This window comes from Barbatula barbatula (assembly GCF_947034865.1).
Source record: "Barbatula barbatula genome assembly, chromosome: 3".
Taxonomy (NCBI): domain Eukaryota; kingdom Metazoa; phylum Chordata; class Actinopteri; order Cypriniformes; family Nemacheilidae; genus Barbatula; species Barbatula barbatula.
The window spans coordinates 3,054,165-3,067,429 of NC_136764.1; the positions used below are offsets into that span (position 1 = coordinate 3,054,165).

Here is a 13,265-nt window from a genome sequence, read left to right on the forward strand (position 1 = left end):
TTTTAATGAAAACTATAACGAATTAGAATATAACATTATATATTTATTTGTCTTAAGCACCACATTTTACCTGGGTTACACAAAGATTAACGTTAAACTAGAGTTTCTTCCCGCAAGGACAAACACAGGTTCAAGTTACTCAGTCAGAGAAATAAAGTACAATATGTTTATTAAGTGGATAAAGAAATAACACAAACACCATTTCATTCATTACCACAAAAAACAATTAAACTTGATAAAGGAAATCACCACTTCACTTAAACACAAATCAAACTGTATTTAAAAAAAGAGAAATTACGAGGATAAAACAAACAAGAACCCAAAGAGAACAGGGTCTCAACAGAACACTTTAGAAGAGCAGAATGCCCTCATAGCATTGCTCCATGTGCTGAATTAAATACAGTGCTTACAGCTCTTGTGTATGCTGGTTTCACAAATAATATACAAAAACAGTGAAAAGAAAACAAAGAAATACAATCATAAATGAACAAAAAAAATAATTCGAGAAAACCAAATTTTGCAAACAAAAATGAACCAAACATGTAAAAAACACAAACCAAAATGCACTGAAACCCAAAATAAGGACTAAAAGAATGTAAGGATCTGACTGAATATGACACTGAATGGAAACAAAACATCAACGCTGCCCAAAAGAGTGCAGAAACCCCCTGTTATTTATGATACGCACCCCATCCGTAGACCTACAAGCAGGGTGTTACTCTGTTAGGTCATTCCCTCTTACCTCCTGAAACACGTTCATACCCACGAAGGGAAGCGTTAGAGAACGGAACCCCCCTATCTTCATGAGGAATGATCCGGTAACACCACACTCAGGGTGAGAAATAAAGCAGGAATCCTCCAGATAGTAACACCTGGGGCCTCATTTATAAAGCTTGCGTACGCACAAAACGGGGCTGAAAACATGCGTACGCCAGTTCCTGCGCAAAAGGTGGGATTTATAAAGAAAAACTTGACGTGAAAATATACGCACATCCACGCAAACTGTGACCCATGCGTACGCACATTTTGAAGACTAAGCAGTTTGGCGACACTGATGGTGAGCTGAGGGATTGACGGTAGATTAATGAAATTAAACACATTGAACTTGAAAAGTTGCGCATATAGACCTATAACCATAAACATACTAATCACTTTCAACCCTCATTATGCGTCCTAATCATAAAACATGCATGTCCACAATTCCAATTTATATAAATAAATGGTAATAATCTATCAAATAAAAGTGCATCAATTTAATTTATTTTACTTTCATTTGCTAATGATCTAAGGGTGGGCGTATGGGTTTACCACTCATTGTCTGATTGCTATGACAGGTGTAAAGGCTTGAATGTGATCGCTGTAAACATAAATACTACGGTGAAACCCCATCTACGACATGATGGATGCGCTGGCATTGCTGGAGGACTATGCCAATGGCAGATTTAGGAGGGAAAGGGTGTTTAGAGACCGCGAAGATTTTCCAGCCCACGATGATGACTGACTAATAAGCCGATTTAGATTCCCTAGAGCCATGCTTTTGGATCTGTGTGCTGAATTGGGGCCAACATTACAAAGGCAAACTACACGAAACCGCGCCATCCCGGGATTTTTTTCATGCGCAAAGCTTGATTTGGAAACTTATAATTCTGTTAATTTGACATAAGTCTGGGATTTCACAGCCATCACTGAGCTCCTTATGCCTGCTGTTTTGAAAGGGATTATTAAAATGACAAATCGATACATAAAGTTTCCTTACACTATTCGGGAACAGGCCAATATCAAAAGGCCATTTGCAGCAATGTCCGGATTCCCAAATGTAATCGGTGCAATTGACTGCACTCATATTGCTATAAGATCTCCACATGAGAACGAGTACATTTATGTGAATCGAAACGTGCATTACATAAATGTGCAAGTTGTTCGTGACGCCATACTATGGCTACCAAACAAAATAAATTTCCTTTCCTCCACCTCAGTCACAAGAACCTCTCTGTTTCTGTGTCTGTGAAATTTCTCTTTTTCCCCTTAGTTTCCATTGCTGCTATTATCACGCATACAGAACCTCTTGCTCATTAAGATGCACGGCCATTCATGAGGTGATTTGCATGTGCTATATATGGTTGAAAAGGGGCGGGTTGAGGGCGGGGTGTCGATTTTTTTCACGTGCGCAAATTATCAGGTAGACTGTGATTTATAAAGTGAAAATTGCGTGCAGTTGTGCGTACGCACAGTTTTATAAATCTGATTTTTTTTTTGCGTACGCTATTTTTGGCTTTTGTGCGTACGTACACTTTTAGTAAGGTTCCTACGCACAGTTTTATAAATGAGGCCCCTGGTCTTTACTAATGATATATGCCAAAATTTTTAAATTATAATAGTTTACTTTAACAGTAGAGCTTTAGAAAACACATTTCAAGAGATATGAGGGTTTGGATTTGTTATCTGTAAGTCTCTGTGCATGTTCTGAATTCATTCAGTTGGATTCTTTTACACATTGATTATTTCCCAGCACAGATTTTCATGTCCAAGAACAAAACAAACTTTGATGCCGGCTGTGATCTGCTTATTGGCCTTGTAGCAACATCACGGTGTGAAGACGATTGATACCTTCAACACTCAATACTGTAAAACATCAGAGAGATCAGATATTAAAATACACTCCTCACATTTATTATCTTAAGACATTTCAGATTTATTTTATCCACAAGTATTGCTACAAAACCAAATTTACACAACAACAACTCACAGTAGTGTCTGTAGTTTACAGTGAGGATCCTTCAGTAGATCAGAGAGCAGCTTCACCCCTGAATCTTCTGGATTATTAAAGCTCAGATCCAGTTGTGTCAGATGTGAGGGGTTTGATCTCAGAGCTGAAGTCAGAGCAACACAACCTTCAGATCCAATACTGCAGAACGCCAGACTGAAGAGAGAAGAAAATTTAATGAGATAAATTAATGTCATTTTTAGAATAATACCAAGAATAGTTCAGTATAATATTCAGGTTATTTGTTTAAAGATTTATAACAGTATGTTTTCTGTTAAAGTGTCTCAGTTATTTCTCACAGAAAGTAGCATTAGGTAGCCGGGTTTCCATTACAGATTTTTGCAATATTAAAACTGTAAGCGATATTAAAAAAACTAATTTGATTAAAATAAATGACAGCGTTTCCATTTAACAATTTTATGCAACTGAAGTGTGTTGTTTTCTTCCTGCAATAAGTCATTCAATCTTCTTTAGGTGTTTTGGTGGGTTGGGAACCAACTTTAGAGGTGCATGATGTCATCTACTGTTATGAAAGAGAGGGATGAGAAATGCCTGTATTTTGCGCTATTTTATATTTACTCACTTTTCCTAATAAAGCTCCATACTGCACACTCATTAGTTTTTATGCATTATCATATGTGACCTTGGAAAACAAAACCCGTCTTGTGGGTCAATTTTTCTAAATTGAGATTTATACTGTCGTGATCGTGGAACGTGTGTGGAAGAACCCAAGTGCAAGGCAGCGGGGATGAAGGGGTTAACAAATAGACTTTAATAAACAAGAACACTATCCAAACTAAATATCAAAACAACCACTTCCCACATGGGGGGCAAAAATAACCATACACGAAACACTGGGTAAATGAACCAATACATACAGTGGACCGGACCATGAACAAGGACTTATGCCACGTGACAAGTGTTCCCATGGCAGTTTAGCTAAATGTTCCTTTATTGTATTGCCTGAAAAACACCTCATGTGCAATTTGAAGGGTAATGGCAACGCAACTACTGTTGTGTCTCTTACTATGATCAACAACATTATAAAAGTTCATGTGAATCATCTTTATATAAAGACCTCCATTGAATTAATGATACAAACATACATTTGACTTTATTGCTTTAAGGATTTTCTTACTTTAATGTCTTCAGTTTACAGTTTGTATTTTTCAGTCCATCAGAGAGCAGCTTCACTCCTGAATCCTTCAGTTTATTGTGACTCAGGTTCAGTTCTGTCAGACTTGAGGAGTTTGATCTGAGAACTGACGCCAGCGATGAACAACTTTTCTCTGTCAGATTACAGAAACTCAGACTGAAAGAGAAATAAGATAACAGTGAATCACAATGTTAGTAAGACACTTATGACTGTTTTCTGACTGCATGATGGATCTTTCTGATTTGAATAATGCTGACACAAGGTTCATGTGATACTTAAAGTCTCACCGTATCACAAATGTAATACATATAACAATGTTCCAAGAGAAAGACACAAATATTAAAAAAAATCTCATTTATTTTCAATGAAAGCTAAATAATCACAACGTGATCCTGTCGATATGCCTTATTCAACATCCGAAAGGTTAGACCCTATCTCACGGAGAATGCGGCACAACTTCTTGTCCAGGCCCTGGTGATCTCAAGGTTGGACTACTGCAATGCTCTCCTTACTGGTCTTCCTGCAAAGGCTTTCACCTGGTTCAAAACAGCCCAAAAGGGTTCATGTGACACCACCTTTAATCTCTCTCTACTGGCTACCGGTTGAAGTCACTGATGTTTGCCTACAGGACTATCACAGGATCTGCGCCGGCATACTTCCACACCATACTACACTCCTACACCCCATCAAGAACCCTACGTTCAGCAAACCAGCGGCATCTTGTATTGTCTTCTCATAAGGGCAGAAAATCACTTTCATGCTCATTCTCCTTCACAACTCCTTCCCGATGGAACAGTCTTCCAAATGTGGTTAATAAGTGAAAATAATAAGTGAAATAATCACACCATAATAAAAGCAAAATAACTCAACAAGGCTGAAGTGTGCTCACATAACAACTGCACTCAGCAGGTTAATGAAACAAAACAATAGAAACAAAATGTTAGAATAGTAGGAACAGAACAGCAGCCATGGAAGTCCCAATCCGACCCAAACACTCAGCACAACGTGTGCTTATCCGCAAACAGCCCAGCACCTCTAGCCAGGGCACCAGACTGATAGTGACGCGGTAGATAAACACAGCGCAGCACATTGACCCCATGTCCAAAACAGACACCTTAATATACCCGGATGAATGAGACGCTGATTAACTACAAGCCTCTAGGGCGGAGTCAACACACGCAGAGAGGGCGCCACCCACTTCACTTCACTACATAAAAAAAGATAATATATATATATACAAACACACAAGGGGGCTTAATTTATTTAATATTTATTAATTTTCAGAAAACATTGTCTGGATTATTGTTGGAAGAAAATATAAAGACCGGACCTCTAGGAACTTGAATATAAGACCCCTGCCCTACAGCATTCAGACAAAACAGTGAAACAAAGTGTGTATAATGATGCTCATTAAAGATCATCTTCAAATATTACACTGCTGTGTATTTCTTGTATGTTAGATGTTCAGGTGAATCTTTTTGGATTATCTGGATGTCACAGATTTAGCTTCAACCTCGCCGCTGCTTAATAACAATAAACTTCACTGTGACAAGGTGAGACATGTTTTATATTTAATAATGTTTGCTGTTCATTTCATTTAATGTTTGGTGTTTATTTTAGACTCGTACCTGATGAACGTGGTCGTGTGGTTGTTATGAAACATCTGTCTGTGGGTTTGAAGCGATTGTCACACACAGTATAAATGACAGATGCTTTAGTAGATATTTGCTGGAGTCGCACTTTTGCTGCAGAGTTAGAGCTTTAAAAACACATTTTAATGGATATGAGGGTTTGTGTTTGTTATCTGTAAGTCTCTGTGCATGTTCATGCATTCATTCAGTGTTTTCGATCTTGTGAACGATTTGTTTGTGTAGAAGGGAAAGTGACAGGGCCCCTTTAAGAGCATTTCCTTAGGGGCGGAGTTGTGCACATGATTAGATTCCCAGGTGCTTTATAAGACCAGGGGCCTCATTTATAAAGCTTGCGTACGCACAAAACGGGGCTGAAAACATGCGTACGCCAGTTCCTGCGCAAAAGGTGGGATTTATAAAGAAAAACTTGACGTGAAAATATACGCACATCCACGCAAACTGTGACCCATGCGTACGCACATTTTGAAGACTAAGCAGTTTGGCGACACTGATGGTGAGTTGAGGGATTGACGGTAGATTAATGAAATTAAACACATTGAACTTGAAAAGTTGCGCATATAGACCTATCCATATAACCATAAACATACTAATCACTTTCAACCCTCATTATGCGTCCTAATCATAAAACATGCATGTCCACAATTCCAATTTATATAAATAAATGGTAATAATCTATCAAATAAAAGTGCATCAATTTAATTTATTTTACTTTCATTTGCTAATGATCTAAGGGTGGGCGTATGGGTTTACCACTCATTGTCTGATTGCTATGACAGGTGTAAAGGCTTTAATGTGATCGCTGTAAACATAAATACTACGGTGAAACCCCATCTACGACATGATGGATGCGCTGGCATTGCTGGAGGACTATGCCAATGGCAGACTTAGGAGGGAAAGGGTGTTTAGAGACCGCGAAGATTTTCCAGCCCACGATGATGACTGACTAATAAGCCGATTTAGATTCCCTAGAGCCATGCTTTTGGATCTGTGTGCTGAATTGGGGCCAACATTACAAAGGCAAACTACACGAAACCGCGCCATCCCGGTACCATCACAAGTCCTGTCAATTTTAGGATTTTTGGCAACCGGGATTTTTTTCATGCGCAAAGCTTGATTTGGAAATTTATAATTCTGTTAATTTGACATAAGTCTGGGATTTCACAGCCATCACTGAGCTCCTTATGCCTGCTGTTTTGAAAGGGATTATTAAAATGACAAATCGATACATAAAGTTTCCTTACACTATTCGGGAACAGGCCAATATCAAAAGGCCATTTGCAGCAATGTCCGGATTCCCAAATGTAATCGGTGCAATTGACTGCACTCATATTGCTATAAGATCTCCACATGAGGACGAGTACATTTATGTGAATCGAAACGTGCATTACATAAATGTGCAAGTTGTTCGTGACGCCAATACTATGGCTACCAAACAAAATAAATTTCCTTTCCTCCACCTCAGTCACAAGAACCTCTCTGTTTCTGTGTCTGTGAAATTTCTCTTTTTCCCCTTAGTTTCCATTGCTGCTATTATCACGCATACAGAACCTCTTGCTCATTAAGATGCACGGCCATTCATGAGGTGATTTGCATGTGCTATATATGGTTGAAAAGGGGCGGGTTGAGGGCGGGATGTCGATTTTTTTCACGTGCGCAAATTATCAGGTAGACTGTGATTTATAAAGTGAAAATTGCTTGCAGTTGTGCGTACGCACAGTTTTATAAATCTGATTTTTTTTTTGCGTACGCTATTTTTGGCTTTTGTGCGTACGTACACTTTTAGTAAGGTTCCTACGCACAGTTTTATAAATGAGGCCCCAGAGGAGCAGTTGTTTGCATGGGCTTTGTTTGCTGGTTGAGACTCAAGAAGGTTATCATTGTTGCTACTTTCACTCATTCAGTATTTATTGGCTTTAAAGTGATGTACACACTTTAGTACACCAGGGACCCGTTTCAATAAGGAGGTTCAAGAAACACTGAGTTAAAATATGAACTCTGAGTTGATTTACTCAGATAATCGCTACTCTGAGTTTTCTGTTTCAGAACAGCTGGTTTCAATGAGTTCAATCCACTCTGAGTAAGTTCACCCGAGGTTACTCGTGTTCACCGCGGCTTTAAAAAGCCATCATCAATTGAGCGAAGATAACACGATTCACCATGGCAACGGCACGTGACAAAAAGCGCTCCGTTTATTTCTCGCCAGTCGAATTGGAGGCACTATATATATATATATATGTATATATAAACATATATACCTACGATTTTTTGTCATGTAGGTGCAATCCTTCTGCAATAAAAAGAACATGGCAGCAGCTGAGAATAAAATTTAAAAACATCATTCAGTCCGATGAGTTTAAATGCTCTTGGTAGTAGGATGCCTGACTGGGAAATGTTTGATATATTTAATAAACTGGCCTTGAAAGTTATGAGTATATGAGAACCGAGCACTGTGGCTGTAGAAGACAAAAAACTGGCCATGCTTGCCCCTGCTCCGGCTGTGGAGGCCAGCTAGAGATGGAGGCCAGCTAGAGATGCTCTAGCGAGAGACGCAATAGGGACTGCGGTCGTTAGGCTCGTGGTTAGAGCGCCCGTCTCTCGTTCTGACCGACGGCAGTTCGAAGCCAGAACAGAACGGGGCGAGTGGGACCTTTTAAATGTGCACCCAATCACATTGGGAAATCCTAAAGGGTATTTGAATTATTAGAGTTGGCAGCAAGACCACATTTATTTGATCAGCTTATTCAGAAAGACGTTCACCATTCACCTGCAATCTTATGAAACTCCTCTTTGATGACTCTCACAGGAAACTTAACACAAATGTATATAAAGTCCTTGAGAGCGATGCACACTTTTCTTACTGCTCTGCATACAGTTGCCTTGCTAACGTGTTCTGCATCCCCGGTGTTATAAAGAAAGCTTCCATTAGTTAAGAAACGTAAAGCCATACAGAGAATCTGCTCAGATGTAAGAGCGCAGCCACGACGAGTGAGGTTTGTGATGTAAGGATGAAGCAGATTATGAATATATTTAATGGACTGTAAAGAAAAACTGTGCCGCTCAAATAAAAGAATCCTCCGGATATGATAAAACATCCAAACGTGGCTTCACCATATATTCTCTCCCGACGTAAATGTAACTCTCTCTGTATTAATGCAGCTTCCTCGTCTACGGGTTCCTGAATAAACGGACATTTAATGTCTGTGTTACGAACTTGTGCGCGATTAAGGAAAACGATTGAAAAAACAAACGGCGAAGGCAATTTCAACACCACTCGCGCTTCTAAAAGGGGCGGAGATTGAAACAAACCTCGGGTTAGTGGAATAAAACCTGCTCCCGACCAGGTTAGGTTCACAGAGCATGTTACTATGGTTACTCACTCTAAGTATAATATACCTTGATTTCTGAAACGGGCTTGACTTACCCCGCGGTCACGGGTTTGATATACCTCGCGTTCTGAAACTGAAAACCCAGAGTATCCCGTTTTCTGGGGTTAACTTACTCTGAGTTTGCACTTACCCTGCTTTCTGAAACGGGTCCCTGCGCGCCTTGTTTGAAGGCTGTTATCCTCCTTTCCTTGTATATAGTTAGAATGAATGATTTCATGTATTGGGAGTGATTTAGCTGGGGGACTGGCAATATATATTTATTTGTGTAGCCTAGTTGATGTTTAGATGATTTTATATTTATTTGATGTAACATTTGGTCTATTTTTGAATATTCCAGTTTCTTTGCCACTGCTGTCTTTCCTCCCCTTTCAGTTTTATGTACCTTTTTTTTCTTTTTTGGGGGGTTTGCTGGTTAAGGTTGTTTTGATAATTTAATATTGTGACCTGTCTAGTACGGCTGGGTATGGTTACTCTTCTAGTCTGCATCAGGGCTATTTAAACTACAATGGTCCGCTTCCTGAGCTGTGCGTGTGCGCGTGTGTGCGCCTTTTATTTTTACGTGTACTGGTGAATATCACAGGGGCAATAGTGTGGGCCCATGCCAGTGGACGGTCAGTCCTCCTCGAGTGTCCGCTAGTTTGTCTTTGGGTTTTTTTTCGTCTCTTAAAGTTGGTGTTCTCTATTTTAAGATTACTGCTCCAATGGTGATTAATAGGGCGTGTCCTTTTCTATAAGATGTCTGTCAATAAATTGTGAATTTTGTTCTATTTAAGAAACTCGTCTCTATTCCTTCTGTTACAATGAATCTGTGTCTATAATTTAACTTCACTCTCCCTGTGAGGGATTCAGGGTGGCGTAGTCAGGGGACGTTGATCGGGCATCTTAATTATCCAGTGTTTATAGTGCCCTCGTGCTACATTTAGATATGATGTGGTATCATTTATGGTGACGTTACTTAGGAATATCGCTGTTGTTTGGCCGGAGGAAATTGACATTACCGAGGTTTTGTTGAAACGCCGCCACTGTCAACTACATCAAATTTACACAAGAACAAGAGTGAAACAGCAAAACAAACAACAAAAATACTCGACAGTCACTTGTGATTATTAAAAAAAGTGAGTTTATAACAAAATGATAATTTGATCAGTAACTCACTGTAGTGTCTGTAGTTGACATTGTGGATCCTTCAGTAGATCAGAGAGCAGCTTCACTCCTGAATCTTCTGGATTATTACAGTTCAGATCCAGTTGTTTCAGATGTGAGGGGTTTGATCTCAGAGCTGAAGTCAGAGCAACAAAACCTTCAGATCCAATACTGCAACCAGACAGACTGAAGAGAGAAGAAAATAAATGAGATAATGATAATAACATTTAGACAATAATTAATAGTACAATTATTTAATATAGTTAATTATACTTTAATATATTTTTATTATTCATATATTATTATTCATCAAATGTATCAAATTATGTCCCTTTTTACAAGATACACATAATAAATTAATTTATTGTAAATCACAATAATATCATGAATAGTTTAATATATTCAAGTTAGTTATTAAAATGATCTCAGTTTGGTGATAATTCTGTATGAATCTGAATCAACAGAGAGTCATTGACTGACAGTCACTGTTGAGTCTCTTACATATAAAGATGATTCTGATAAACTTATGAAGACCTTCATTTACATAATACATACACATGTTTAACTTTATTGCTTTAAGGATTTTCTTACTGTAATGTCTTCAGTTTACAGTTTGTATTCTTCAGTCCATCAGAGAGCAGCTTCACTCCTGAATCCTTCAGATTATTGTCACTCAGACTGAAAGAGAAATAACAAGATAACAGTGAGTCACAATGTTAGTAAGACACTTATGACTGTTTTCTGACTGCATGATGGATCTTTCTGATGTGAATAACGCTGCTCTTGCCACAGAGATGAATAACAGTCAAAGCATTAACAGATGGATCTTTAATGATCACTTCTGATCTCATTTCTATGTTTCAGGATATCGTATGAAGCATCAAGGTGTCTGGAACGTGTTGAGGGAACAAGGACAGAGAACCCAAGTGCAGACAGCGGGGTCAGAGGTCAACCCTTTCTGATCCGCGTGCGCTGCTTCTCTCCACCAAAGACACGCCGCATGAAGAGCAGCAGACACGTGTTCATGTTAACAACAGTAGTGCAGACACACAGAGCAGGTCAATAGACTCACAACAATAAACTAAATACAGCAACTTTAAAGGATTTCTATCTGTCAGTCTGTTTACTGTTTGCTAAAAGTCTCCAACCTTTCCACCAGATTTGTGATATTTTATGAACCACAACCTTTTTATCTATATTGAGTATTAGCATTATTGATCAGCATGTAAACATTTGTGACCCTGTGAAAACCCAAATTAAAGTCTCAATATCTAACTTATTATAACAAGCATCAAATATTAATTTCAAGCATTAATTTCATGATTTTATGTAGAAAACAGTGAAATAAATTTTGCTTTTGTAATGAACAAGGATCTAATAGTGAAATGATTTAAAGTTCTGGTATGAAGGGCATGAAAAGGCTTATTTAGTAAGTAAATTAGTTTTCTGTTTATGATGAGAGCATTTTAATAGTTACATTACATTTGTTGTCTGAATGTTGTCAGTAGTTTTATATTGACAGATATCAATTATCAGACTTCTATTAAGAGGACATTTCCCTCGCCACAGATCCTACAATACATAGATACATACTGTGCATATCAAAATATGAAATAAATGTCCTGATGAAAGATCGTATATATACACACAAGGGGGCTTAATTTATTAAATATTTATACATTTTCAGAAAACATTGTCTGGTTTATTGTTGGAAGAAATTATAAAGACCGGACCTCTAGGAACTTGAATATAAGACCCCTGCCCTACAGCATTCAGACAAAACAGTGAAACAAAGTGTGTATAATGATGCTCATTAAAGATCATCTTCATATTTTACACTGCTGTATATTTCTTGTATGTTAGATGTTCAGGTGAATCTTTTTGGATTATCTGGATGTCACAGATTTAGCTTCAACCTCGCCGCTGCTTAATAACAATAAGCTGCACTGTGACAAGGTGAGACATGTTTTATATTTAATAATGTTTGCTGTTCATTTCATTTAATGTTTGGTGTTTATTTTAGACTCGGACCTGATGAACGTGGTCGTTTGTGGTTGTTATGAAACATCTGTCTGTGGGTTTGAAGCGATTGTCACACACAGTATAAATGACAGATGCTTTAGTAGATATTTGTTGGAGTCGCACTTTTGCTGCAGAGTTAGAGCTTTAAAAACACATTTTAATGGATATGAGGGTTTGTGTTTGTTATCTGTAAGTCTCTGTGCATGTTCGTGCATTCATTCAGTGTTTTGGATTCTTGTGAATGAAATGTTTAGATATGATGTGGTATCATTTATGGTGACGTTACTTTGGAATATCGCTGTTGTTTGGCCGGAGGAAATTTTGCCATAACCGAGGTTTTGTTGATACGCCGCCACTGTCAACTACATCAAATTTACACAAGAACAAGAGTGAAACAGCAAAACATAAACAGCAAAAATACTCGACAGTCACTTGTGATTATTAAAAAAAGTGAGTTTATGAATGTAGTATCCTGGAGTAACCACTAGTTCCCTTTCTGTCGGTCTCTCGACGTTGTGTCGACAGAATGGGGTTTGACTTGAGAACCTACCTTCTCTGACTGACTTGAACAGGCCAATGAAAATTGGCGAATGAAATTTGCATGCCGGACTCCGCCCCCGGATATCTGGGTATAAAAGGGAGCCGGCGTGCCGCATTCATTCACCTTTTGTTCTTCAGAGCCTTCGCATCCTGATGCTGACGACTCTGCAGATACTATCTAAGTGTTGCTGGTCTTACGACGTGGTGCAGCGGACTGTCCCTTTTCCTGTGACTTCCCCTGGGCGTCTCGGCAACTTCCAAGGCATCTCTCTAAAGAGCGAGCCCTTTTCAGGGCTCAATATTTCTTCAGCGCGGCATGCCCGCTGTGCTCGTGGGTGCGGCGCACTCATCGAGGAAGGGGACGGACACGATGTCTGCCTCGTGTGTCTGGGACTCCAGCACGCTGAGGCAGCGTTTGTGGATACATCTTGCCCGCACTGCGGGCGGATGGTAATTCAGACGTTGCGTTCACGGGTAGCTGCGTTCTTCCGAGAATCAGCCGCCACCTCGAGTGCTTCCCGTTCTGCGGCAGCAGTGGCATCAGCCCTGCCGTCCGCTTCGGCGAGCACCGAGGGTGATCGGGGAATTACCGTGAGCCTCAA

At 39.2% G+C, this 13,265-nt stretch overlaps 1 protein-coding gene across 1 annotated transcript in view; it reads right to left on the reverse strand.

Moving 5' to 3' along the window:
* Window positions 1–24: 24 nt before the first annotated feature.
* Window positions 25–13,265, reverse strand: part of LOC306891684 (NLR family CARD domain-containing protein 3-like) — a 41,770-nt gene continuing 28,529 nt past the window's right edge. Inside the window, exons 11-15 of the mRNA XM_079452152.1 lie at window positions 10,693–10,779; window positions 10,114–10,287; window positions 3,903–4,076; window positions 2,747–2,920; window positions 25–2,622 (exon numbers count right to left, since the gene is read on the reverse strand). Coding sequence (XP_079308278.1) covers window positions 2,610–2,622; window positions 2,747–2,920; window positions 3,903–4,076; window positions 10,114–10,287; window positions 10,693–10,779 — 622 coding nt within the window. The 3' untranslated portion in view covers window positions 25–2,609. The remainder of the gene's footprint in view (window positions 2,623–2,746; window positions 2,921–3,902; window positions 4,077–10,113; window positions 10,288–10,692; window positions 10,780–13,265) is intronic.